The sequence below is a fragment of the Myotis yumanensis genome, unplaced genomic scaffold (genome assembly GCF_028538775.1).
Source record: "Myotis yumanensis isolate MYYU_CA2020_CCGP unplaced genomic scaffold, mMyoYum1.0.hap1 SCAF_23, whole genome shotgun sequence".
In the NCBI taxonomy this organism is placed as follows: Eukaryota; Metazoa; Chordata; class Mammalia; order Chiroptera; family Vespertilionidae; genus Myotis; species Myotis yumanensis.
The window spans coordinates 8994618-9021526 of record NW_027223774.1 but is presented as its reverse complement, the minus strand read 5'-3'; the positions used below and the strand labels follow the sequence as shown (position 1 = coordinate 9021526).

General features: G+C 53.9%; 3 protein-coding genes across 3 annotated transcripts in view; 1 reads left to right on the top strand and 2 right to left on the bottom strand.

The window, feature by feature from the left end:
• IL4I1 (interleukin 4 induced 1) overlaps positions 1–21309 on the bottom strand; it is a 33395-nt gene extending 12086 nt beyond the window's left edge. Inside the window, exon 1 of the mRNA XM_070402375.1 lies at positions 21224–21309. The gene's annotated coding sequence lies outside the window, so the exon portion shown is untranslated. The remainder of the gene's footprint in view (positions 1–21223) is intronic.
• NUP62 (nucleoporin 62) lies at positions 855–21313 on the bottom strand. The gene is made up of 2 exons (XM_070402377.1): positions 21224–21313; positions 855–3772 (listed from the first exon to the last, which is right to left on the bottom strand). The coding sequence occupies exon 2, from the start codon at positions 3704–3706 to the stop codon at positions 2150–2152; it is 1557 nt and encodes a 518-aa protein (XP_070258478.1). The 5' UTR covers positions 3707–3772; positions 21224–21313; the 3' UTR covers positions 855–2149.
• On the top strand, positions 20861–25879 carry ATF5 (activating transcription factor 5). The gene is made up of 3 exons (XM_070402378.1): positions 20861–21298; positions 23146–23442; positions 24318–25879. Exons 2-3 carry the CDS (start codon positions 23265–23267, stop codon positions 25001–25003), a joined length of 864 nt encoding a protein of 287 aa, XP_070258479.1. The 5' UTR covers positions 20861–21298; positions 23146–23264; the 3' UTR covers positions 25004–25879.
• The last annotated feature ends 1030 nt before the right edge of the window (positions 25880–26909 follow it).

The following is a 26909-nucleotide window of genomic DNA, read 5'->3' as shown; positions in this document are numbered from 1 at the left end:
CAGGTAAGCTTTACTGATGTTTAACATACGAAATAATAGGTATATTACATACACTGGAAGTGCAAGCTCAGGAAAGAATTTGTTCTATCAATTGTGTGGCCCAGGTCAGCCACCCCCTTGGAGATAAACACTGTTTCATTTTTGAAACCCCAAAGGCCATATCAGGATCAGGTAAGTGCAGGGGCTCCACAAATGGACGCTGAAATACAAACTACTCCTTCCTTTCCAGGGACTCGAGGCCCCTCCCTCTCTCCTCCTCTCAGGTGGAGGAGTCAGGTTGGAATCACAGACAGTCAAGGCTCAGGCTGCACAAAGGGCCTCTGCCGTAGGGGGCGGGGCTTTTGGAGAAGCAAGTGGGGCTGCTGGGGTCTCCCTCCTCCGATTCCCCTCCCTCTGCTGTGGCTTCTGCTCGACGGGACACTAGTCCTCAGGAGCTCAAGGTCACCAAAGGAATGACTCATTGTCAATGCCGGGGAAAGCGGACCCTGACTCTCCAGAACTCTTAGCCAAGCACGGCTCAGTGGGCATGGCTGAGGGAAGCTGGAGTGGGGCAGGGGCCGCTATCTGAACATCACCCAACCTGGCCTCTTGGTCAACAGCTGTGGACACCTGTGACCCGAGGGATGGGGACAGATGACATGTGTCTTCTAAGCTGTAACCCAGAACGACACACTTCACAGGTTCCCTGTGTTCCTGTCCTCTCGCGCCACCAGCGTCAGAGGAACCCTTGACTTGGTGTGTGTAGTGAGAACGCCGTGTCCTGCTCAGTTTGGCTTGTTTCTGAGCTCGTCTTCTGGAACCCGCTCCTTTAACCCAGCTTTCTCCCTTTAAGTTATCCACAGGAACAGCACAGCTTATTTTCTGTTCCACAATGAATTTTATTTTATTTAGGAAAGCGACATACAGTCCTGGGTATTTCCGAGTGTAGCCCGTGGAAAGACAGGAAAGACACCGGGCTACCGCGGGCCGGCTTCTGCCTCTGGACGCGGGGCCTCACTGGCTGACAGGGTTGCTTCGGCATCGGGAACACTTGGCAGAACCGAGTCTGTGGCTGCCTCTGCCGTTTCAGCAGGCGTTTTGTGGATTAACGTTTTATGCCGGGTTTCATCTCCATTGTTCACTCATTTGATAAATATGACAGGGATTGTGCTAAGGACACAAAGGGGAACAAGAAACACTCCCTGCCCACAGGGGCTCACAATCTAACAGCGAGGCACAGAAGTAAACAGTCGGCACAATACAGAGTGGCAAGTCTTCTGTGCAAGCTCATCGTGGTGCGGGCACGGCAGGACGCCACCTGACACGGCTGTGGGGAGGCCTAACATTAAGAGACCAGGAGGCCGAGGAGGTGTGTCTGCCAGGCAACACAAAGACCCCCCTGGCCCAAGTCTGACCTTTCTGTCAACACCTTGTTCAAGTCCCTCATCTATCTGCCCTGCCTCCTCTTGGGAAGTTCATTATCTCATGGCCTGTTCCAGTCACAAGTCACTTTGCACAGGTGGCTAGTTTCCACATGTGCACCTTACACCAGGCTGCCGTCTCCCGAGAACCAAGTCTTTTTACACGGCACCCATGACTACGCGGTAGACAGAGAGGCTACCCAGGGAACCCGGGCTGGGAGTGACGATGAAGAAGGCTGCAGTAGGTGAAAGGGTCTGGGCTCTGGCCGGTGTGGCTCAGTTGGTTGAGTGCTGTCCTGTGCACCGAAAGGTTGCAGGTTTGATTCCCAGTCAGGGCACATACCCGGGGTTGCGGGTTTGATCCCCAGTTGGGGTGCGTGCAGGAGGCAACGGATCGATGCTTCTCTCTCACATCAAAGTGTGGGGTTTTTTTCTTCCTCTCTCTCTCCCTTCCTTCCTCTTTCTAAAATCAATAAAAATATATTTAAAAAAAGAAAAGGGTCTGGGATAAACAAAAAAGTTATACAGAGAAAGCATACCTACTAGGCTGCTGCTCGGACTAGAACACTCAGAATAATTCTACTTATAAATGCAAAAACTCAAACCACAAACAGTTCTCTCGACAGCACAACTGTTTGAAAGAAACAGACAATCAAACAGTATTTCATAGCAAACAAAAGCTAGACAGTAACCGCACACTCCCCCGCTGATCACACTGGGAACCCGCGGCCCTGCGGCCGGCCACGGGCTCAGTCGAACGTGATCCGGAAGCTGCGCTCCTGCTCCTTGCGCCGCCCCTCGCACACCTTGGTCACCTCCTCCACCTTCCTCTGCAGCAGGGCCGAGTTCTGGTCGATCCACTGCAGGGAGTCCATGTGCGCGTTGAGGATCTTGCAGATCTGCTGCAGCGGGTCGCTGGTGTCGGCGGGGCCCCCGGACGTGTTCAGGTGCTCGATGATGTCCTTGAGGTCCTGGGCCATGCGCTTCAGCTGGGCGTCGATGTTCTCGGCCAGCTTGTAGGTCTTCTCGCGCTCCTCGTCGGCGTGCTGCAGGTAGACGGTCCCGCTCTGCTCCTTGACGGACTCCTCCAGAGGGCTCAGCAGGTCCTCCAGCTCCTTCTGCTGCGACAGGATGAAGTCCAGCTCTTGGTCCAGCCTCTTCTGGTCCAGCTTCACCTTCTCCACCTCGCGGTGGAGGGCGGTGATCTTCTCCCCGTTCTCGATCAGCGTGCGGTCCCAGGCGTTGACCTGGGTGGCCTGCTGCAGGAAGTGCCGCTCCTGGTCCTCCAGCTCCAGGCTCCACTTGTTGATCAGACTCTCCAGCTGGGCGTAGGTCATCACGGGACTGGTGGACACCCCAGCGGCTGCACTGGGGCCAGACGGAGCGGTTATGGCAGTGGGCGCATTGCTGGGGACCCCGGCTGGTGCCAGGGGTTTTAGATTCAAGGAGAAGCTGCTGGTGCTGGTGGTGGTGGCGGCGGTGGATGTTGCTGTGGACGCGGTGGGAGCTGCTCCAGGACCCTTCAGGCTGAAGCCCAGCATTCCAGACCCAGACGTTCCAGCGGTGGTTGCTGGGGCACCAAGGGAGAGCCCGGTGGCAGCAGACGAGGTTGGAGCAGTAGCCAGCGAAGCAAAGAGTGTGGGTCCAGCACTGGTGGTGGCAGCAGTGGGTGCGGGAGCAGCTGGCTGTGTGGTTCCTGCTCCAGTGGCTGCCGGTGTGGCTGGAGTGAAGACCAACCCAGCAAGTGTCGTGGGCTGGGCCGAACTCCCCATGGAGCCAATACTGAAACTGGAGGTCCCCCCAGCCTGGGTCGTGCCTCCACCTGTGAACGAGAAGCCCCCGGGTGTGGTGGATGGAGCAGAAGAGGTGGCGGTGGAGCCGAACACAAAGCCGGTGGGTGCTGTGCCCTGGCTGGAGGTGACGGCGCTGGAGATGGCGTTGGTGAGGGTGCTGCTACCGAGCCCGAAGCCAGTGGGCTGTGCTGTGGCTGGGGTGGCAGCTGCATTGCCCAAGTTTAGCTTTGGGGTGCTGATCCCTAAGGAAAACCCAGTGCCTCCAGTAGCAGGAGCTGTGGTTCCAAAACTGAATCCTGAGGTCTGTGCTGCTGGCGTTTGGGTAGGGAGTGAGAACAGGCTGGTAGAAGGGGTGCTTGCAGTGGGCTGGGAGGGAGCCCCAAAATTAAACCCGCCAGTGCCAGACGTAGAGAAAGAAAACCCGGTGGCAGGGGTGGTTGTTGCCGTCTTTGCAGTGCCAAATGTGAACCCGCCTGTGGGGGCCCCAGTGCCTCCAAAATTAAACCCGCTCATGGCTCCAGACTCCGGTGGCAGCAGCTACTCCAGCTCCCAAAGCAAATCGTCAGCGTCGTCCGCAACCTTGGGAAGATTTTTAAAGCAGAGGAAGTGACATGGTCAGATGGCAGTTTTGGAAAGGCAACCTCACTGGCACAGGCGCGGTTTGGAGAGCGGCGGGGACGGACGGTCCTAATGAGGCCACTCTCCTCTTCCTGACCGGCCCTACATCAGCTAGGAAAGGCGGAGCGGGGCTCGGCGCTGGGAGAGAGAGTGCTTGGGACCTGCGTGTACTCAGCAAAGCAGGAGCCCCACGGCCACGGGGAGTCCAAGGGCAGGCAGCTGAACTGACCTCAGTCCCGGAGGAGGCAGCCAGATTCCAGGAGCTTCTCACGAACGGGACCTGAAGCACACCCAGCTCCACCTGTAGGATCTGCCCCCCAGGTTCCCCTGCTGCTGGCTGGAAGCGGGGAGAGGAAGTGGGTAGAGCGTGCCTCCTTGAGCGGCCTTCTGGACCTCAAGAAACAGGCCCTGGAAGGCTGAGCTCTACGGTAGGGCTCCATCCATGCGCATCCCTCATCATTTAGGAGGACAGAGGGCATGTTGGAGCAACCCCCACCTTCCTTCTAACTAAGGGGCGGGCATGAAACCCAAGTGCTCAGTCAGAGGGCTTGAAGGCGCAGTCCTTCAGCCGATCAATGATTCTCTCTCATCAAGGATGTTTCTATCTCTCTCCCTCCCTCCCTCCCATGCTGGCACCCAGCTCTCCTCTCTGAAAGAAAAAAAAAGAAAGAAAAAAAGAACGAATGCTGTTGGGAAGCAGAAAGTGTCTGACAAAAGTGAGGCATGGCCTTGTGACTCCTTAGCGCGCCAATCTCAAACAAGAGACAGCAACCCTCTCCGAGGCTCAGTTCCCTCAGCGGGAAAGCGGGGTAGCAGCTACTGCGCTCAAGTGTAGCGAACGGTTGGGCACTAGTTAGGGCGCTCACTGCCACTGCTGCCAGGCACAGGCACATGCCCACATTTCCACTCTGGGGAGAGCCCCTGGGGGCTGGTGAGGAAGGAGGACTGTGCAGTGAGCGGATAACTCAGCAGCACGGACTGTGAACACCCAGCCGTGAAGAAATTCTCATGAAGAAGACATGTGGGTTGTGGCTGACCTCAAGTTTAATATGAATTCACGGTCCAGCTGCCACTGCTCAGCGGGCCCTCTGGCTGCATGACGAGAGTACCAGTTCCAACGCACAGACGGGATTTCCAGGCAGCTAACCGCAGCCCCAACAGCTGTGTGTGCCCAGCCCTGTGCTAGCCACACTCCTCAGCTGGACCCTCAGCTAACTTCCCAATCATCCTACCAGGGAGGCTGAGAAGACAGCCCCAGGGCACAGATGGGGGAAGAGAGGCTCAGGTTTAAAGTAATTTGTCAATCCTCATCCCACTGTTGCTGCCCCTCCCCGACTTCCATCTCGCCCCCTGCCTTCCTCCACGAACCCTATTTTTTTTTTTTTTTTGCCAGGTCTCTCCTCCACACAGCCTTGTGCTTCTGGAAAGAGGACCCCACGGCTGCCCATGCTCCTGGTGGGTCTGCTCAGTCTAAGCAGATCTCAACAGGCTGCCCATTAGCACCTCCTGGGAGCATTCAAAAGGCACACGAGCCCTGCCGGGTAGCTCAGTTGGTTAGAGCATCATCCCGCTGCACCAAGGTTGTGGGTTACATCTCCAGTTAGGGCACATACAAGAAGCAACCAATGAATGCATAAACAAATCCATCCCCCCACCCCTTCTCTCTCTCAGTTCAATTAAAAAAAAAAAAATCCGACGCTGCCAGATGGATGTCATTCTCGGGGCAGGATCCTGGCCTTGACATTTTTACAAAGCTCTCCTGGGGGCTTCAGAGCAAGGCCTCTTTACCCTCAGGAGGCCGCAGCAAGTGTCTGAGGCCCCAAGCACGCTGGCACCCAGCCCTTCTTGCGTGAGCGCACACACCTGTCACTGCAGAGCCACCTCAAGCCGGGTTTGTTGTTAGCAGCCACCCACACGTCTCAGTTCCTCAGCCCCTGAGAACTTTAGCTATTAATAAATTGCAGCTAAAGTTCTCCCGAAGAGCATTTATACAAAGGTCTTTGCTTTTTATACTATTAAAAAACTGCAAAAAAACAGTCTTCTACGGGGGCTTGTGGTTTGCCATTTATCAAATGCGTCATTTGTTTCCAACATCCCAGCTGCCAGGGATCTACCGATAATGGCTCACCATGCATCGGTCCAGCCTGTCTATGTGCTTAAGATGCCTTATTGTTCACTTGCTCCTGAAAACAGGTCCATTTGGGGCCGGTTCGCTTTACACTACAGACTAGGAGAGTGAGGCCCAGAGGTTACTAAGCCTTGGCCCCCTCTTCAGGGCAGCCAGAGACATGGCAAACATCACCTTCAATCCCAGGATTGCAGGCAGGGGCAGACAGGGCGGGGTCACACATGGGAGCAGGGACAAGGCTCTCTGGCCCAGGTTCCAGGAAACACATACCTAAGGATGTGGGACCAACCAGAAGATGGGGAGGAAGGGCTGGTGAAAGTGGCTGAAACAGGTGTGCTTCTGGGGCGCTAAATGATTGGTGTGGCTGGAGGGAGTGTGTGCAGTAAGGTTACTCAGCAGGCCCGAGCTGTCCACACCTTGCACATTCCAAACAAAGGACTGGCCCTTGATGGGCTCCTGGGAGGGAACCTCTAAACCAGTGATTCTCAACCTTCCTGATGCCGCGACCCTTTAATACAGTTCCTCATGTTGTGGTGACCCCCAACCATAAAATTATTTTCGTTGCTACTTCATAACTGTAATTTTGCTACTGTTATGAATCGTAATGTAAATATCTGATATGCAGGATGTATTTTCATTGTTACAAATTGAACATAATTAAAGCATAGTGATTAATCACAAAAACAATATGCAATTATATATGTGTTTTCTGATGGTCTTAGGCGACCCCTGTGAAAGGGTCGTTCGACTCCCAAAGGGGTTACGACCCACAGGTTGAGAACCGGTGCTCTAAACCCTTAGAGCAAGCATGTCAAACTCGAGGCCAGTGGGCTGCAAGCCTCATTTATTTAAATGAGGCATGCGACCCGCTGGCTACGAGTTTGACATGCTTGCCTTAGGGTGTCCTGTCCGATAGAGAGTGTCTTTAAGATGGGGCATTGGGCCCTGACTGGTTTGGGTCAGTGGATAGAGCGCTGGCCTGCGGACTCAAGGGTTCCAGGATCAATTCCGGTCAAGGGCATATACCTTGGTTGTGGGCACATCCCCAGTAGGGAGTGTGCAGGAGGCAGCTGATGGATGTTTCTAACTCTCTATACCTCTCCTTTCCTCTCTGTAAAAAAATCAATAAAATAAATTTATAAAATTAAAAAAAAAGATGGGGCATTGGGCCACACAGTATCAGTTTGACCTCTGCAGGGGTTGGACACTGAGTAAAAAATGTGACAGACTTTTAATAAAAAGCCTGGACAGCAAGGCTTGCCGTGTGCGGTCACACATCATTGCTGGGAGCGTTAAGTGCTATCTGTGTGATGCCCCTGGAAGAGACAATGGAAGCTGGTGCCTGGTCTCTCCTGGATTCTGCCCTGCGGTGCCTTTTCCCTGGACTGATTCTTTTTTTTTTTTATTTAAATATATTTTATTGATTTTTTACAGAGAGGAAGGGAGAGGGATAGAGAGAAACATCGACGAGAGAGAAACACCGATCAGCTGCCTCCTGCACACTCCCCACTGGGGATGTGCCCGCAGCCAAGGTACATGCCCTTGACTGGAATCGAACCTGGGACCCTTGAGTCTGAAGGCCGACGCTCTATCCACCGAGCCAAACCGGTCAGGGCTCTGGGCCGCTTCTCACTGTAACTATGAGCCTAACCGCTGTGCTGAGTTCTGAGTCCTTCTGGTGAATCACCAAATCTGAGGGTGGTCTGGGGACCCGACAATGTGCTGTGATACGAGGGGAAGAGCAAATGTATAAGTTTATATCAAAATAAAGTGATGAGGGTCTGCAGGGTGTGTCCCAGTTAAGAAAACCACCGACAACTAGGATTCTGGGAATTTCCCACAAGTGCAGCTGACACACTGTTATGAGCTGACACAGGCTTCCCACTCTGACCACAGTGGCGAGCTTTCCTAAAAGAGAAGCTGACGGTGCTCGGGGAAAGTGGGAGGAACGGAAACTGGAGAAGTGGGCCTTGCTGGATGCGTGCCTAGGCCGGGCAGCACAGCCGTGACCGTCTGTAGTTCATCCAGGATGAACCCGGGGCCACGAGCGGGGACTTCCTGAGGTCACTGATGGACTTAGGTAGAGCCTGTCCCATCTGCCCAAGTTTTTTCAAACCAGATCTACTTGCCTCCCCAGCCCAGGGAAGTCAGAAAGGCCCACCTGGGATTCCAACCTACACACAACCCACCCCTGGCTGAGCACCAGGGTTCTCTGCGGTCACCTCCAGCTTCGCCCAGGTCCACTCACCTTCACTATCTTTAGTTCTTTTGCCACTAAACTCCTAACTTTAGTATCTACTCAGCCCTACTCTGTACAGCCATAACACAAGGAGAAAAAGAGGCCCACTCCCCAAGGTGAGATCATAGAGAGTAAACAAATTCTTTACAGTAGAACATTCATTCATTCAACAAATATTGGGGAGCACCTGCTATGTACAGGCACCGCTCAAGGCCCTGGAAACATGGCTGTGAACGAGACAGAGGGGACCCTGTTGTCATGGAGCTTACAGCCCAGCAGACAGAAAAACAACAATCGTTCAAATAAGTCACCATCATGCTGTACGGTCTATGCACGAGGAACAAGAGAAAGCAGAGCATGGAAGGGAACTGGGGGCACCAGTGCTGGGTGAGGGACTAACCAGGCTGGGACTTTCCCTCCCCCCATATCAATCCCTCTCCTCAGGTATCTGCAACAGGGGTGTTTGGGAACAAAAATGGGAGGACATCAGCCTTGGACCAAGAGGAAATAAAGGATTAAGAAGGATAGGGGGCCTGGCCACTGTGGCTCGGTTGGTGAGTGTGGTCCCCTGCACCAAAGGGTCATCGGTTTGAATCCTGGCTGCTGCACACCGAGCAGGGAATAGGCTCAGAGCCAACGTGACTTCTCCAAGGTCAAGACCTCAAGTTCTGCCTGGGGCAGGGGAGGAGGAGATGGCAGAATTACGTCTTTTTGTTGTTTTTTAACCCTCACCTGAGTATATTTTTTCCATTACTTTCTAGAAGAGAGTGAAGGGGCGGGGGGGGGGGGGGGGAGAGAAAGGGAGGGAGAGAGAAACACCTACATGATGTGAGAGACACATCGAATGATTGCTTCCCATATGTACCCCTATGGGGCAAGTGAGCTACGTGCCCTTGACTGGGAATCACAGGCCGACACTCTAACCATTGAGCAACCCAGCCAGGGCAGAATGAAGTCTTAAAGATGGAATGAGGTTCTCTGGGCAGACAGATGCGGAGGGAGTGACACACACAGGCCAGCTTCTGTACAATCGTGGCTGGAGCAGCAGGCTGAGGGAAGGGGGGGCTGGGGCCTGGCTAGTCCATCTCCTGAAGACAAAGCCATGATGCGGTTTCCCTTCCTGACCCCACCGCTGCCCTTCATCGGCTCCCCCTCAGAAGCTTGAGTGACCCTCATCCACTGGGGCCCAGAGAGCTGCTGCCCCCGTTCCCGCCTCCTTCCTTTATAGCAGAAATGCTGCTTCATTGGGCGCAGCAAGGAGTCCTGGCTTGATTCCGAGGGCGCCTGGATGGGGCCCAGGACTATGAATCCAGGTCTGCTAGTCCGCTGATGGGGTGGGATGGGGCTGCGGCAGCAGGCCTGTAGCTGTCATTAGTAAGCCCTGTGGACTTCTGTGCGCCTCGAGGGCAGGGGCCTTTCCCTGTCCTTCTGTCAGTCACCTGGCAAGACACAGCCTATCAGCCTGAGTCCCTGCTTCTCTGCTCTTAGCCCTGGGAGCTCAGATTCTAGGTTCATCCTCATGCCTCAGTCTCCCAAACAAAAACAAAAACAAAAAAAGGGCCAGAGCTCGTGAATCATATGATCTTTGTGAAGAGGAAATGGTCCGATCCCTGTCAGGGATTTTATTAGCACGTGCTTGTGCATCCTCAGAGCCCAGGAAATGTCAACTTATTAACGAAAGTTCTGGGGAGTGACGTGACTGGAGCAAATGCCCCTGGCATTCTGCCCACGGCCAGCTGGGGGAGCTGCTGACAGCGCTGGTGCCCAGGAAGGACAGGCACTGGCTCTGTGTGAACTTTCCCCCACGGAATTAGCTATTTACTTATAACACAATAAGCAACGAATGGCTTGCTAACCAGATCTTAGCCAAGGCAGTGTCCTTTCCAGGCCACAGAGACAGCAACACAAAGGCCGGGACAGGACTGTGCTGATTTTTTTGTTTGTTTGTTTAGTATTTTTATTGATTTTAGAGAGGAAGGGAGAGGGAGAGATAGAAACATCAATGATGAGAATCATTGATTGGCTGCCTCCTGCACACCCCCTACTGGGGATAGAGCCTGCAACCCAGGCATGTGCCCTGGACTGGAATAGAGCCTGGGACCCTTCAGTCTACAGGCTGATGCTCTAACCACTGAGCCAAACAGGCTAGGGCTGATTTATGTTTTGAAAGACTCACCCAGGCTGCTGGGGGGTGGGGGGAGTCTCTGGAGGGAGCTGGTGGTGGCCTGGACTCTTGTGTCCAGTTCTTAGACATCCATTCTGCCTGGTGAGCATGGCCAGCTCTGGTAGCAGCTGCACAGAGCCAGAGAGGGCAGAGCAGTTTCTCTAAGCCACATCAGCGGCACGGAAAGCTCAGTGCACGGCTCCGTGTGAAGGCCATCTCCTTCTACAGTACAAGGCGTCCCGAACAGGAAGGGTGGGATGGAGGCGCGCACCTGGGACTCCAGTCCTAACTCCCTCCGGCCTGCTCCTCCCCCAGGACCAGCGCACACCAACCTCCCAGGTCTAACTGACTTGCAATAAGTATTAGGGACCCGTGTGGAGACAAACAGGAGGTGCATGTGTCTGTCTGTCTGCTCCTCAGGGGGAGGGGCCATGGAAAGCCTCACTGCCTGTCATGCTGTCTTTTCTCCAGGCCAAATCCCATGAAGGGATCCCTCCAGGTCTACTGTTTACTGTTTAAATGCCTAAATGTTATTGCAAACTAGCTGCCAAGGAGGCTTCATCCCACGTGTTCCACTTCACAGCCACCCAATGACTCGGTGGTGGCTATTTTTAAAATGAAATTGGAATTGTTTGTTCATATGGTTCTACATTCAAAAGGTACAACAGGGAACACCGTGGTCTCCACCCGCCCCCTGTCCCCCTGCCACCAGCTCTCTTCCCTGGAGACAAGCTGCTCGGTTTCTTGTGCCTCTTTCCCAGGGATTTTCAGTGTCTCTAAGCAAATGCCCAGTTTGTACTCTCCCCCTTTTGTACACAGAAGGCTGCATGCCAGATGCACTGTTCTTTTTCTCACTCACTAGATTCTGGAAATCATTGTAAGCAGGTGCACGCTCCTGCTCCGACGGAGGGGGAAGCAAGCTCTCCGACCTGGCCAGGCACCGACACTGCCTGCTGCCTCAATGCTTCTTGGACTCAACCTGCTTCTTTCCCCTCCCTTGAAAATACGATCTCTACCCCAAAAAGTCATTTCACATCTAATTAGCAATTACATTCTCCTTTCTGCTCCTGAGGCCTGGAATTGTACCCAAAGGAGCTCAGGTGGTGGGACAAACAGCCAATTTTCCCCACAGGGATAACAAAGCAGGTAAGACATGCGCAGAAAAGTTAAAAACCAGAAGAGTAGATCTGAAGGAAGATTCTAGAACCACCACTCTGAAATTCACTGTCTTGTTTATTGTCTGTTTCCACATCAGAATGTCAGCTCTACCAGAGGCAGGATTTTTGTGTTTTCACTGCTGTATCCCAGTGTCTGTACTAGTTGCTGGCCATCACAGTTAAGTGCTTATCAATGGAATAAGTGGGTCCTGGGGTTGCTTTATACTAGGTACCATATATATATTATTGATTTCAGAGAGGAAGGGAAAGGGAGAGACAGACAGAAGCATCAATGAGAAAGAATCATTGGTCAGCTCCTTCCTGCACACCCCCTACTGGAGAACTGAGCCTACAACCCGGGCATGTGACTTGAATAGAACAGCGAATTCCTGGTTCAAAGGTCAACACTCAACCACTGAGCCACGCTGGGCATGTACTAGGTACTATTTTAAGTGCTTTTCATGTACTAATTGGTTTAGCTCTCACTCCTCCCACCATGAGGTACCATTAGTATCTCCCTTTTCGAGTTAAGTAACTTGTCCAACATCAATATACATGTCCAAGTCAGGATGAATAAGACAAGGTCTTGGCCCTGATGGGGTTTCGGGTTCAGTCCCTGGTCAGGGCATATACAAAAAGCAACCAACGAATACATAAATAAGTGGAACAACACATTGAGGTTTCTCTCAAAAATAAAATTAACAACAACAAAAAAGACCTGGAGAGAGGCTAAGGCACAAGCACACCCGCTGAGACAGAACCGCACACACGTGCTCCCTTCCCAGCCGCTCTCCTGTAATCAACACCAATGGCCCAGGGGAGAGGCAGTGATGTCAGTGGGGGAGGGAGGGAAAGGTCCTGGCCAGGTTGTGGCAGAGACAGTTACCATGGAGACGGTTTCTCTGGGAACCAGGAGAAAGCCCCCAGAGGTGGGACAGGGTGGCTTTGATTCTGAGAATCAGAAGCAACCACAGCCTCTACGTGACCCTGGGCGTCACCCACACGCTAAGGTTCCAGGACTTTCTGTGCTGGGCCGTTGGCAGTGCTTTACCTGCACTGCTCACGACCTTAAGAAGTGGGAGCTGGCCCAGCCGGGTGTAGCTCAGCGGTGGAGTGTCGACCTAGGAACCAAGAGGTCACCAGTTCGATTCCCGGTCAGGGCATATGCCCAGGTTGCGGGCTTGATCCCCAGTGGGGGGCGTGCAGGAGGCAGCCAATCAATGATTCTCTCTCATCATTGATGTTTCGATCTCTCTCCCTCTCCCTTCCTCTCTGAAATCAATAAAAAAATATATATATAAAAAAAGAAGTGGGAGCTGTTAGTGTTACAGATGAGCAAAGTGAAGTTCAGAGAACTTAGGTAACTTGCCCAAAGGTGCACAGGTAGTTAGGACTGGCCCCAGAGCCGAGCTGGGGCCTCAGGAGCCTCTCCAATGTGACATTTTTTCACACATCATGTGCCATGTCTGGTACCCCTTTCCCATTCTCTAATGACACCCCGGACCCCCTCTATCACCATCCAGGCTAGTTTAGGTCTCATTCTGGATCCAGTTCAGGGCTGTCTGCCTTCTCAAGCTTCCGGCTTGGAGTGAAGAGGGGGACATCAGCTGCTCTTTCCTGTCTACCCCCTCAGGAATTCGTTCCTGCTCTGGGCGGGCGTGGGCAGAAGGGCAAAGGACTCTTGAACTAACCAGGCCGAGGCGCAGGTCTCTGCTGACCACTGACCCTCAATGTTCTCCACGCCTGTGGAGGGGGCACTTGGGGGACCCTGGGTGCACGCGGGGTTTACCTGCTGTGGTTTCCTGCCTCCGTCTCCACCTCCCTCTCCTGTTCCCCTCAGCTCCCAACTGTGACTGGCCATCCCAGTGGGTGTTGGCTGGGTTCAGGCTCTGCTTCTCTACCCCTTCCCCCCGTTGGGTAGGATGAACACACTGCTGTGAGAAAGGGAAGAGTAGCCCTGCCAGTCTGGCCCTGGTGCTCTCCTGTGGAATGTGGAACATCATTTCATAAAGCACCATCGGCAAGACCACGCTGATCGTGATGGACCGAGACAAAAACCAGACAGACAAAAACATGAACATTGTTCAAAGCACAAAAATGACCAAACGCTGATGGCTGCTTCTTAACTAACCATGGTGCTTCGCTACCCTCTGGAGAAGATCAAAATACTCAGTGATGGACTTGTCCCTGCTTCCCTGATCCCTCCCAGTCACCTAACCCAGCCCGGCTCCTATAAACCCTGACACCCCCTTCCTCAGCCACCTCACAGATCCCTGTGGTGGGCGGCCTCCCTGCTACAAGGAACAAGAGACTCAAGTTGTTCAAGTCTGTGTGTTCCTGGTGGCCTCTGGAACAGGTGGGGAACGAAGACACCAGCCCCTTTAGCAGGCACTGACTCCCCAGGACCTTTCTCTAGAGAGCTCCTGCCCTGCGCCCCACAAACACTGCCCTCCAGGCTCTGTGGGTCTGGGCTGAGTCTGACCAGAACTGCGCCTTTTCAATTTTGGTCAGTCCAGCAGAGAGGGCTGAGACCCAGGACTGGGAGGAGGAGGACTCGGTTCCTTCTGCTCTCTGCTACGAGCAGGGAGAATTGCAGGCCTGGGGTGCGGGAAAACCACTGAACACAAGGGTCAGGGAGGGCCCACAGCCTGAGCCTAACTGTCCACGCTGTGGTTTGTTGGCGTTTCTCTGAATCACTTGCCCACCTTTTAAAACTTGGATCTTGCAGAAAAATCTGGGTTTCCAACTTCTGTGAAATCGGAAGTGCTTCTCCAGGCGGCTGGCATTGCTGCCCAGGAAGATGAGCCGCCTGAGCAGCACCTGCTCTGTCTAGGGCTGCGCTGGCCTGCCCTAAGCCTGCGGGTCTGTGAGGAGGGCCTGCTTACTGAGCCAGCACCATTTTAGGCTTTTTCACATATTATCCCTACTGTCCCCACTTTACCGATGAGGCAACAGCAAGGGGGCACGGTATCCTGCTGGAGGCCAAGTAGTGGCAAGGGATGACACCCCAAGCTCCAGGATACCATGCTGTCAATTACCTTCAGCTGTACTTTTCCTGTAGTCCCTGCGGGCATGTAAGGGAGGGGACACCCCAGTGCTGGCCCTAGTATGTATCTTCCAGATGAGGAAACTGAGGCTCCAAGAGGGGAGGTGTGGTAGGCTGGACAATGGCCCCCCAAAGATGTTCACACTCGGACCCCAGAACCTGTGAATAAGTTACCCCACATGGCAAAAGGCACTCTGCTGCTGTGATTAAAACAAGGGTCTTGTGACGGAGTCCTCCTGGATGATCTGGGCGGCCCTAGGCAATCACAGGGGTCTCTGTAAGAGGGGCAAGAAGATCAAAGGAAAACTAGGAGATGTAAGGATGGAAGCAGAGGCTGGAGGGATGAGGAGAAGGGGCGACGAGCCAGGGAATGCAGGTGGCCTCCAGCAGCTGGAAAAGGCCAGGAAACGGATTCTCCCTGGAGCTTCTAGAAGGAACACAGCCCTGCCGACCATTTTATACTTTTGGTCCCCGGAACTCAAAGGAACTAAATGTGTGTTGTTTTAAACCACGACAGTTTGTGGCAATTTCTTAGAGCAATGAGCACAGAAGCCAATACAGAAGATCACTGAAGGTGACACAGAGGGTGCAGTGCGGGCCTAACTAGGTTCTAAGAGCTTGGCTACCTCTGCTGAGGAAGGAGTAGCAGGAGTGAGGGACGGGAAGGGGCTCGGAGGACTCTGAGCCGAGAGGCCACGTGGCAGACCTGTGCCCTGAGCTGCCCTTTCCCCTGGTGAGCTGGCCTTGGCCTTCCTGCCCTTGTTTGCCAGGACACCCACCTCCAACTCTGCCCCCCGCGGCCTGCATAACCCAGATACCTGCCCTAGTGCCTCTTCAGGGACAACAGTATTGAACTCCCCAGCCTCTGTGCATGAGCAACTCATTTAAAAGTGAACTGATGCCGCCCCGGGGGGTGGTTCCGTTGGTTGGAGTGTCATCGCATACACCAAAGGTCTGTGGGTTCGATTCCCAGTTGGGGTGCACATGGGAGGCGACTGGTCGATGTTCTCTCACATCGATGTTTCTCTCTCTAAAATCAGTAAAAAGATTACCCCCCTTCCCCCAAAGTGAACGGACGCCTACTGAGGCAGCAGCACAGGGCTGGGGGTAGGGAGGATGACCGTGCCTTCTAAGCGCTCAGGGAAACAGTCACGTACACAAACATTGTCTGGGAGGCAGCCATGAAGGCAGAACAAAGTGTGATGGGGGCAGGAAGAGAAACAAACATGTAGAGACCCTTGAATTATTAAGTGCTGCTGGTTTTACCTACATCGTTTCACACGATCTTCCTGGCACCCCACGCCTTAGAGAGAAATAACTAATGTTCATAACTAGGCAGGTCCCGTCCTAGCAATTTCACACGCATTTATCGATTTCCTTACAACCACCCTAAGAGGTGGGTCCTCTTACCCCATGTTATGGATGAAACTGTGCCACAGGGAGAAGATGCCACTTGCTGAGGGTCACAGAGGCTGGCATTGCGATGTGAACCCAGCAGGCTGGCTCCAGAGCCTCGTTCTGACCCACTTTGCAGGAGGTGGCCAAGGCTCAGGATTGGAACCTGGTGGGTGCCCTTCCCATCATGCCAGACTGTCTCCTGAACTGCGAGACCAGTGGGGGTTGCTGATAGCACAGGTGAGGAGGGCCTCCTCTGGGGAACGGGAGATGGGGAGAGGCAAGTCAGAGGCATTAGAATTCAGCAACTGAGCAGCAGCAAACTAGAGGCTAAGGGCCAGGCGTGGTGGCTTCCCAGCAGGCTATGCCCGGGACTGGGGGTCAGATCTGAGAGGAGCAGACAGATTCTCCCTGGGGCTTGTAGCGCTGGAAGCTGTGAAGTGTTGGGAGGCCTGGGCTCTAACAGTGTGATTGTATAAACGCCTTTCACCTCCTGGGGCCTCAGTCTTTTAAGACAGTGGGTTAGCCGCTATGATCTAAGGCTCCTCTCGCCCTTGCTTCTCAGATTCTCAGGGTTCTGCACAGGTGGCTGCTCCCCCCGCCCCCTCCCCTCCCCTCCCCTGCTGTGCTGGTGCCTCTCCCGGATCCAGGGCTCCGCTAATCAGGAGCTTGTTGCCAGGTGGCCTGAGGCCCCCGGAGAATCCCTCCACTCCGCCTCCCACCAAAGAGCCAGGGTGATGCAACCTGCCTGCAACCGGCACCTCACTCCACAAATCTGGTCCTTCCGATCTGAAAAAGAATCCCCCGCAGCCCCTCCCATGCCACCAGCCCCAGCTCCAGTAGAAAGGGCTGGGTACCCGGACCCTGGAGGACTCTAAGCGCTCAGGGAAACAGTCACGTACACAAACATTGTCTGGGAGGCAGCCATGAAGGCAGAACAAAGTGTGATGGGGGCAGGAAGAGAAACAAACATGTAGAGACCCTTGAATTATTAAGTGCCGCTGGTTTTACCTACATCGTTTCACACGATCTTCCTGGCACCCCACGCCTTAGAGAGAAATAACTAATGTTCATAACTAGGCACGGTCATCCTCCCTACCCCCAGCCCTGGAGGACTCTTCCAAGCTGGGGGAGGCGGAGGCTTTTGAATCCTGGAGGGGCCACAGGTCCCGTCACGGATGGGCACAAAAGCAGGCTCAGGGTGCCTAGACCTGGGTTCACAGGCAGCCACTAATGACCCGCTGCACATGAATCAGAATGTGCTTGGAAGGGCTCGGCCGCTAAGGGTGAGAACTGGCACCCACTCAGCATGACTGAGTCAAGATCTTGGGTGGGGCAGTCGGCACCAGGGTTGAACTGGTTGGGATCCAACAGCTGCAGAGAGAAAAGGCACCAGGGTCCCTGCCCCAATGTTTTCTCAGTCAGCATACCCTGCACACAGCCAGCAATGATTCCCATACAGAGCAAGTTCACGTCCAGTTATTAAAAAACACCCTAGCCCTAGCTGGTGTGGCTCAGTGGATAAAGCATCGGCCTGTGGACTGAAGGGTCCTGGGTTTGATTACAACCACCCTAAGAGGTGGGTCCTCTTACCCCACGTTATGGATGAAACTGTGCCACAGGGAGAAGATGCCACTTGCTGAGGGTCACAGAGGCTGGCATTGCGATGTGAAGGGTCCCAGGTTCGATTCCGGTCAGGGGCATGTGCCTGGGTTGCGGGCACATCCCCAGTGGGAGATGTGCAGGAGGCAGCTGATCGATGTTTCTCTCTCATCGATGTTTCTGACTCTCTGTCCCTCTCCCTTCCTCTCTGTGAAAAATCAATAAAATATATTAAAAAAAAAAATCCTATCTGACCATCCTCTCAAAAACCCATAATCCCAGTCTATGAGATGAAACCAAACGGAGGGACTTTCCACAGAATACCCAACTGGCCCTGGTCATGAAAGGCAAGAAAAGTCAGAGAAACTGCCGCAGACCAGAGGAGGCTAAGGAGATGCGATGACCTAATGTCATATGGCATCTTGGGAGGGATCCTGGCACAAAAAAGTCTTAGGGAACAACCAGTGAAATCAGCATCAAGTTGAAGTTTAGCTAATAGAAATGTAACAATGGCAACAATGGGGGCCATTAGGTGAGGGGTGTACGAAAACTCTGTACTAGCTTTTAAATTTTAACTTTTTAATTTTTTTATTTTTGCTAATCCTCATCGGAGGATATATTGCCATTGATTTTTAGAGAGTGGAAGGGAGCAGGAGAGACACACACAGAGAGAAACATGGATGTGAGAGAGACACATCCAGTGCCTCCTGCATGAGCCCCGACCAGGGCTGGGGATTGACCCTGGGTCCCTTCAGTCCACGGGCTGATGTTCTATCCACTGAGCTAAACTGCCTAGGGTTGTTTGTGACTATCATTTTTGTGACTTTTCTATAAACCTAAAATTACTTCCAAATAAAAAGTAAAAAAAAGAAAGAAAGAAACAAACACAACAACAAAACCTCTACCTAGTCCCAGTGCATAACCTAGAAGTTCTCCTCAGAAGCGTGAGGGTGTGTGTGTGTGTGTGTGTGTGAGAGAGAGAGAGAGAGAGGGGGAGAGATTGACTGTGTCTCCTCACTGCCAGCAGTCTGTCCAGCACTGCCCTAACCTCCCCTTGTTATTGCTCAAATCTCTACTGACAAGTGGAAGGAGGTCGGTCCTTAAGTTTCATTTAAAAGGAAGAAGACCACAGTTTTTGTTATTTTTGTTAATCCTCACCTGAGGATATTTTTTCTATTGATTCAGAGTGTGGAAGGAAGGAAGGGGGGAGGGAGGGAGGAAGGGAGGGAAGGAGGGAGAGAGAGAGACAGACAGACAGACAGACACTGAGACATTGATTGGTTGCCTCCTGCATGCAGCCCAATGGGGATCCAGGGATCGAACCTGCATCACAGGTATGCGCCATTGCCTGAGAATTGAACCCAAGACCCTTCAGTGTCCAGGCTGACATTCTATCTACTGAGCTACACTGGCCAGGGCACCAGTTATAGCTTTAAAGCGCTAACTGCTTAGCAATGAAGATAAAACATACCCACCCCAATAATAATAATAGTAACAGCCTCTGTGTCAGGCACTAGTCTAAGCACCTGACCTGTATTAACTCATTTAATCCTAACAGACCTGAGTAGTAGATACTATTAATGCTCCCCCCCCCCCCCCCCATAAACCACGAGGAACCTGAGGCACAGGAAAGTATAAGGGAACTCGCCAGTGTCACACAGCTAGTAAGTGGGGTGCCACTAGGGTTTGAACCCAAACAACCTGGTTCCAGATCTATGACCTTAACTGCTACTCAGTGATGTCTAGGCGATAATGTAGCCTCTACCAACTCAAGGAAATATCGAGCAAGTGCTCAAATACTGGCAGAGTGGGCAGTCAGTGCTCTGCGGGAAAGCGGTCAGAGCCCAAGGACTCCCTGCATGTTTAGAGAAGGGGGGGGGGGGGGGGGGAAGAAGCCTGCATGTTTAGAGAAGGGGGGGGGCGGAAGAAGCCTGCGTATCTTTACTCCCCACATAACCCTCAGGATTAGGGCTCCCCCACTTCTTTGGATTTTGATTCAGTCCCGTAACTGCCATAAAAGTGATGAAGGCTGAACTCCAGGTGTAACGTCCTGATGTGGACAGATTCAGGGCGGGAAAGAGAAGTTTCTGCCGCAGAGGAAAGACCCGCACCCCCTCGGGATGGTGGAGGGCCCAGTGCGCAGGGAAGGAATGGCGAGGACGCTCCCTGTTACAAACGGAGGTACAGATCTCCCTGTTTTGGGAAGGGTTGTGAGATTAACCCAGTTGGGGTCATCTCAGGAAGTCAGGGTGAGGAGCAGGAGCAGCAGAAGGAACCACCTAGCCCGAGGGCAGTGCTACGGGAAGGTGGGCAGTGGACGGTGAAAAGGGTGGAGTGGGGGCGAGGATGCCCGATTCCCTGCACCCGTGGGTCAAGACGGGGCTGAACACACAACATCTGGAACGGGTGACGGTGGGATGGCTGCAAATTGCCAGCTTAGAGTGAATCACACGCAAGAAGGGCCCTCTGAGGTTCTTGCCCTGCCTGGCCTGTGTGGCTCAGTGGGTAGAATGTCGGTCCAGCACCCAAGGGTCCCAGATTTGATTCCCGGCCCAGGTTGGGACTCGGGTGGGAGGCAATCAGTCCATGTGTCTATCTCACATTGATATTTCTTTTTTTTAAAAAAATATATTATTGATTTTTTACAGAGAGGAAGGGAGAGAGATAGAGAGCCAGAAACATCGATCAGCTGCCTCCTGCACACCCCCTACTGAGGATGTGCCCGCAACCAAGGTACATGCCCCCGAGCGAAATCGAACCCGGGACCCTTCAGTGCGCAGGCCGACGCTCTATCCACTGAGCCAAACCGGCTAGGGCTCACATTGATATTTCTTTCTCTCTTCCTCCTCCCTTCCACGCTCTCTAAAAATCAATGGGAAGAAATATCCTCGGGTCAGGATGAACAACACGTGTCTGCCCGGGGCGCTCGCCGCGGTGGGGGTGGGGGTGGGGTGAGAGTGGGGGCCCCGGGGTCCCCACTGATAATAAAATACGTCGAACGGACATGTATGAGCTGGGCTCTGTGCGTGGGGATTCCCGAGCAGCAACTTATTTAATTCTCACAAACCACCTCATCAGCTGCTTATTCTCCTTTTGCAGGCAATTCCCTACCTATTTGAGGCCCGAGGATTTCGGTTATTTTCCCAGGGCCACCGTGGCAGGTCTGTGACTCACGCGGGACTAAGACACCAGCAAGGGGCTGGCGGGAAATCCGCGAAGCAAAGGAAGAAACCAGGCCGCTGGGTCAAAGGGAGCAGAAGACGGGACTATGGGAGGGGAGAGGGGGCCGGACCCCAGAGCCACAGGGAAGGGAGGGCCAGAACCCTCGGGGTCGTTAGAAAAAGGGAGCTGGATCCTAGGCCGGAGACAGGAGCGGGCCGAACTCTTGGGGTCCGAAGGAGGAAGGGGCCGGAGCCCCGAGAGGAGGAGGGGGCCAGGCCCGCCGGCCTGTTGGGACCTCGCCGGGGCGGGGCGCGGAAGGATCCGGCGTGCCGTGCTGCGCCGCCCCCGGTATATCTGTCCCCGGTCCCCGGGGCCGCCTCATTCCCCATCCTCAGGTCACGTCAGATCACGATCTCTCCCCACGCTGCCGCGACACCGCCTCCGCCTCCGCCCGCGTAGCCCCGCCATGGCTCTGTAAGCCGCGACCCCTCCGTGCCCCCGGCCCGTCTCCGCGCTCACCGCGCCTGCGCTCTCCACTCCCGCCTTCTCTCTTCAGCCGAGGCCGCTGCTGCTTCTCTTTTCCGCAGCCATGGAGTGAGTAACCGCTCGTCCCTCCGGCTCCAACTGCCTTTCCCGCCCTTTCGAAGCTCGCGGCCTTCACGACCAGGCCTGAGTGGGGGGTGGGGAGGCGAGAGTGAGGGATCACGGTCGCGCAGGCGCAGAAGAGGGAACTCGCGCGTCGGCTCGCTGCCGAGCATGCGCACTCGGCCCAATGGTGGGGAAGGGAGCTTTCTTACAGAGAATGTTGGCGTTAAAGATGGCCCGCGTGCGGTTGCGCCTGCGTACTAGCCCCAGAGGGGGTTTTAATTATTTGTTTTGCGGGAACGAATCGGTCCGCGCGCCGTTGCTCATGCGCATTAGTATTTCCGTGAGAAAGGCTGGCAGTAAGCAGCTGCACATGCGCACTAGCCCCCAGGAGGGCAGAAGCGTGAGCGCCTTGGGACCGTTTCAGGGGCGGAGCATGCGCTTTGGCCATCCGCGAGAAAGCCAAGTGTGGACGGGTGGGCGGGGGGATGTGGAGGCTGGTCGCCGTCCCCTCCGCCCCCTCCTGCTCCACATTGCTTTAGTCGCACAGCACAGCCGCCCTGTTTTTTATTCAGGCGTCTGCTGGGGCGGGTGCTGGTTTAACTTGGGTGGAAAGCGGGGCTTTGAGACACCCCGTTAAGAATGGAGTGGAGCGATCTCTTCCCCCTCTCCTCCCCTCTCCGCCCCCTCTCCTCAGAAAAAAAGAAAAAAAAAAGAATGGGGTGGAGCTAGGGCCACGGCCGTCGCGAAGGGTGGGGCTTACCGGAGCCATTGTGAGGGGCGGGGCTAAGCGCACCTTGAGAAGAGGGCGGGGGTTCCGATTGGAGAAAGAGGCGGGGCCTCTGGGGAATCATCGGGGAGAGGCGGGGCTAAGATAAGCAGAGGGGCGGGGCTTAGAGGGACAATGGAGGTCGCTGCAAAGTTCTCAAAGGGGGAAGGATGGGATGTGAATAGATAATATTGATGAAGTTGGGGGTGGGCACAGGGGGAATTCCCCTGGGAATTGATTTGGGATGGAACCTAGGGAGGGGGTGGGGTCCTAAAGGAAATGATTGAGAAGGAGGAATGTGACTAGAAGAAAATTCCCCTGGGACTGAGTTCTTTTAAGGTGGAATATTATGGTGTGGGTGGGAGGGGCTAAAGCAGTGGTTCTCGACCTTCCTAATGCCGAGACCCTTTAATACAGTTCCTCATGTTGTGGTGATCCCCAATTTCATTGTTACAGATTGAACATAATTAAAACATAGCGATTAATTACAAAAACAATATGTAATTATATATGTGTTTTCTGATGGTCTTAGGTGACCCCTGTGACAGGGTCGTTCGACCTCCAAAGGGGTCGCGACCCACATGTTGAGAACCGTTTGGCTAAAGGAAATTCCCCTGGGAAACCATTAGGTTTCTGTATTGGAAGGGTTGGGCTTTGGGATTTTGAAGTCAGGCATAAAGAGAATTCCGGCCCGGCTGGCGTAGCCTAGTGGTTGAGCTTTGACCTATGACCTACGAACCAGGTCAGGGCACATGCTCGGGTTACAAGCTCCATCCCCAGTGGGGGGCGTGCAAGAGGCAGCCGATCAACGATCCTCTCCCATCATTGATGTTTCTGTCTCTCTCACCCTCTCCCAAACTCTCTGGAATCAATAAAAATATATATATTTTAAAAAGAATTCCCTTGGGAGTGGGTAGGGCTCAGAGATTTGGGGAAGGGGCAGATTTAGGATTCTGAGAGGGCGATGTGTAGCCCCAATCCCAGTTGGAAGCGGGAGGGAGGACCCTGGGGCCATGGGGATGTGGCTTGGTTTCTGTAGGAGTGAGGCTGGCCTGTGACCCCACCCACTTTTGTCTCACACTTGTAGGTCCTCCACTTTCACTTTGGTGCCTGTCTTCGCCCAGCTGAGCAACCTCCAGAGCCGCCTCCCAGCTGTTGGTGCAGCCTCCTTCATTGCCACCCGTGCCCAGCGCCTGTGCTGCAGCCATGTCACTCCTGGCGACCCTGGGGCTGGAGCTGGACAGGGCCCTGCTCCCAGCTAGCGGGCTGGGCTGGCTTGTCGACTATGGGAAACTCCCCCTGGCCCCTGCCCCCCTGGGCCCCTATGAGGTCCTTGGGGGAGCCCTGGAGGGCGGGCTTCCAGGGGGGGGAGAGCCCCTGACAGGTAAGGGCAGGTGGGGAATGGAGGTGGGGTGAGCTGGGACTTGGGGGGCAGGGTAGAAGGAGGAAGAATTCATTTATTTATGAATTGGATAAGTCATTATTGAGTGCCTGTACTATGTCAGGCACTGTTTTAAGTGCTGGGGATATAATTGGGAACAAAACTAACATGATCCCTGCCCTCCTAGAGCTCACACTCTAGTGGGGAGACAGACCAGAGGAATAAAATGAGGAGGTTGTGGGATAAGTGGGAAACGCTTAGTAGTGAGCTAAAAAAAATGACACTGGGGACCTAGTTTAGAGTGGGTAGCCAGGAAACCCTTGCCAAGTAGGTACCGTTTTGGCTGAGGCCTAAAGGGTGGGAAGGAATGAGCCATGATAAGACCCAAGGGAAGAGCTTTTCAGGTGGAGAGAACAGCATGTGCGGAGGCCCTGAGGCAAGAATTACTTTATTCATTCGTGTGCCCCAAATGCGTGGAACACAGTGGGTCTTCAGTAATAAATGGATTAAAGATGAAACTGGGTATGCGGGATCTAGTTTGCTTTTTAAGATAAACTACAGAGTACATGGGAGAAACCACAGATGTAGGTTAATCAGTAGAGAGGATGTTGGAATGGTTGCAAAATGGCTGGTTGACTCTTTTGTTGTTTGGATCATTGGTTGGTTGACCGGTTCATTAATTGGTTGATTGAAAGAGTTGATTGATTGACTGATTCCCTTCGTTGATTGGTTGGTCAGTTAGTTCATTGACCAGTCGGTAGACTGATTGGCTCGTTGGAGGATTTACTCAATGGAGATGAATGAAGCAGGGATGAGTGAGCCCCCAGTTGGGTGGAAAACCAGGAACTCAAGGAACTTGTCCTTCTCCACTCCTCCAGGTGATGGCTTCTCGGACTGGATGACTGAGCGGGTTGACTTTACAGCCCTCCTCCCTTTGGAGCCCCCCTTACCCTCAGGTGCCCTCCCCCCACCTTCCCCATCCCCCCCTGACCTGGAAGCCATGGCCTCCCTCCTCAAGAAGGAACTGGAGCAGATGGAAGACTTCTTCCTTGATGGCCCACTTCTCCCACCACCCTCCCCGCCACCACAGCCGCTGCCGCTGACACCACCGCCACCACCACCACCACCACCAGCATCCTCCCTTCCTCTCCCCCTGCCCACCTTCGACCTCCCCCAGCCCCCTGCCCTGGATACCCTCGACCTGCTGGTCATGTACTGCCGCAACGAGGCTGGGCAGGGGGATGCGGGGTTGGCTCCCCTCCCCCCAGCACAGCAGCCCCCTCCTCCACCCCCACCCTCTCGCCCGGCCCCCTACCCCAATCCTGCCACCACTCGAGGGGACCGCAAGCAAAAGAAGAGAGACCAGAACAAGTCAGCGGCTCTGAGGTACCGCCAGAGGAAGCGGGCAGAGGGGGAAGCCCTGGAGGGGGAGTGCCAAGGGCTGGAGGCACGGAACCGCGAGCTGAGGGAGAGGGCTGAGTCGGTGGAGCGGGAGATCCAGTACGTCAAGGACCTGCTCATCGAGGTGTACAAGGCTCGAAGCCAGAGGACCCACAGCTGCTAGATGGGCAGGGCTTGGGGCTATAGGGGGCGCTGGTCTTCATCTCTGTTTCTGGGGCTGAGGTGGGAGGGTCCCTCTGTCATCCCTCGGCCTCTAGCCTCTTTCCGTCCCCCCCATCGCTCTCCTTTTCTCCTTGTGTCCTTGTCCATTTCTGATTTTGCTCCCTTCTTCCCTCCCCAGAATCATGACACGTCTGGCCTTAGTCAATACCAACACTTCTCAGGTGACAGCTGAGGGACTGGGGCCCTGGGGAGCTCAGGGTCTGTCCAGCAGGGCAGGGAGGCCGGGAAGCTGTGCAGAGTGAGAGCAGATGAAGACGGGAGAGCCCTCTGGGGAAAAGTCAGGACGGGTTTTAAGAACGAGACCCACATCATTAAGCAAAAAAAGCAAGCCAGGTGACCCTGGGAAATACATTGGTGCCGGGAGCCCGTTCACAGAGCCAGTGGCTGTGGGGGCAGATGGGGAGGCCGGTATGGCCATAGTTGGTGACTGGGTGTTCATTTAGCTCTGGGAGGAAAGCAGTGTTTTGTGAAATTGTTGGGGTGGGGCTATGTGTAGGTGAGGGAGGGCAGGGAGTGATCCTTGGTGGGGTGGGGGTTGTGGTGGAAATAAAATGAAGAATTTCTTCCAGTCTGTGTGTCTGGTCTTTGAGAGAAGTTGGAGAGAGGGCAGTCTTAGGCCAAAGACGGGAATGATGATAATAGAAGTAACAGCCCTGGCCGGGTAGCTCAGTTGGGTAGTGTTATCCGATATCCCCAGGTTTCAGTTAGTTCCCTGGTGAGGATACACACAAGAATCAACCATTGAATGCATAAGTAAGTGGAGCAACAAATTGATGTTTCTCTCTTTAAAAAAAAATCAAATAAAAATGTACAAAAAGAGAGCCCTGGCCTGTGTTTCTCAGTGGTTAGAGCAACCATCCACGCACCAAAGGGTTGAGGGTTCGATTCCCGATTCCCAGTCCAGGGCGCATACATGGGTTACAGGTTCGATCCCTGACCCCAGTCGCACATTCAGGAGGCAACCAATCGATGTGTCTCTCACATCTATGTTTCTCTTTCTCCCCTCCCCCACCCTCTAAAATCATCCTCGGCTGAGGATTAACAAACAAAAAAAGAAATAGCATAATACAGTCAGGACTACACACTTGGTACACGGCCAAGGCCATGACGGGACTGACGGAACCGATAATGATACAACAGCCCTAGCCAGTTTGGCTCAGTGGATAGAGCGTTGGCCTGCGGACTGAAAGGTCCCGGGTTCGATTCCGGTCAAGGGCACATGCCTGGGTTGTGGGCTGGATCCCCAGTAGGGGGTGTGCAGGAGGCAGCTGATCCATGATTCTCTCATTGATGTTTCTATCTCTCTCCCTCTCTGAAATAAAAAAATATATATATTTTTTAAATATATTTTTTATTGATTTTTTTACTGAGAGGCGAGGGATAGAGAGTTAGAAACATCGATGAGAGAGAAACATCGATCAGCCGCCTCCTGCACACCCGCCACTGGGGATGTGCCCGCAACCAAGGTACATGCCCTTGACCGGAATCGAATCTGGGACCCTTCAGTCTGCAGGCAGACGCTCTATCCACTGAGCCAAACTGGTCAGGGCTAAAAATATATTCTAAAAAAATGATACAACACCCCTTTTAGATTCAGACCACTAATTACTTGGCGAAACAAAGGATTGCCAAAGGTGCTGGCTCCCCCACGGTCCTTGTCACACACACGGAAAAAGGTGACACCAAAACGCAGAGGGCGGGGCGGCTGCAACCGGAGTTGTGGGGCGCCCCATGCGGAGAACCCCCCTGTCTGGTTAAAACCTCCCAACGTTGGGAGGTAAGTGGGAGATGGGCTGGCAACCGTGGTGGACATGTTGCCCTACAGCTACTGAGGGTTTACCATGTCC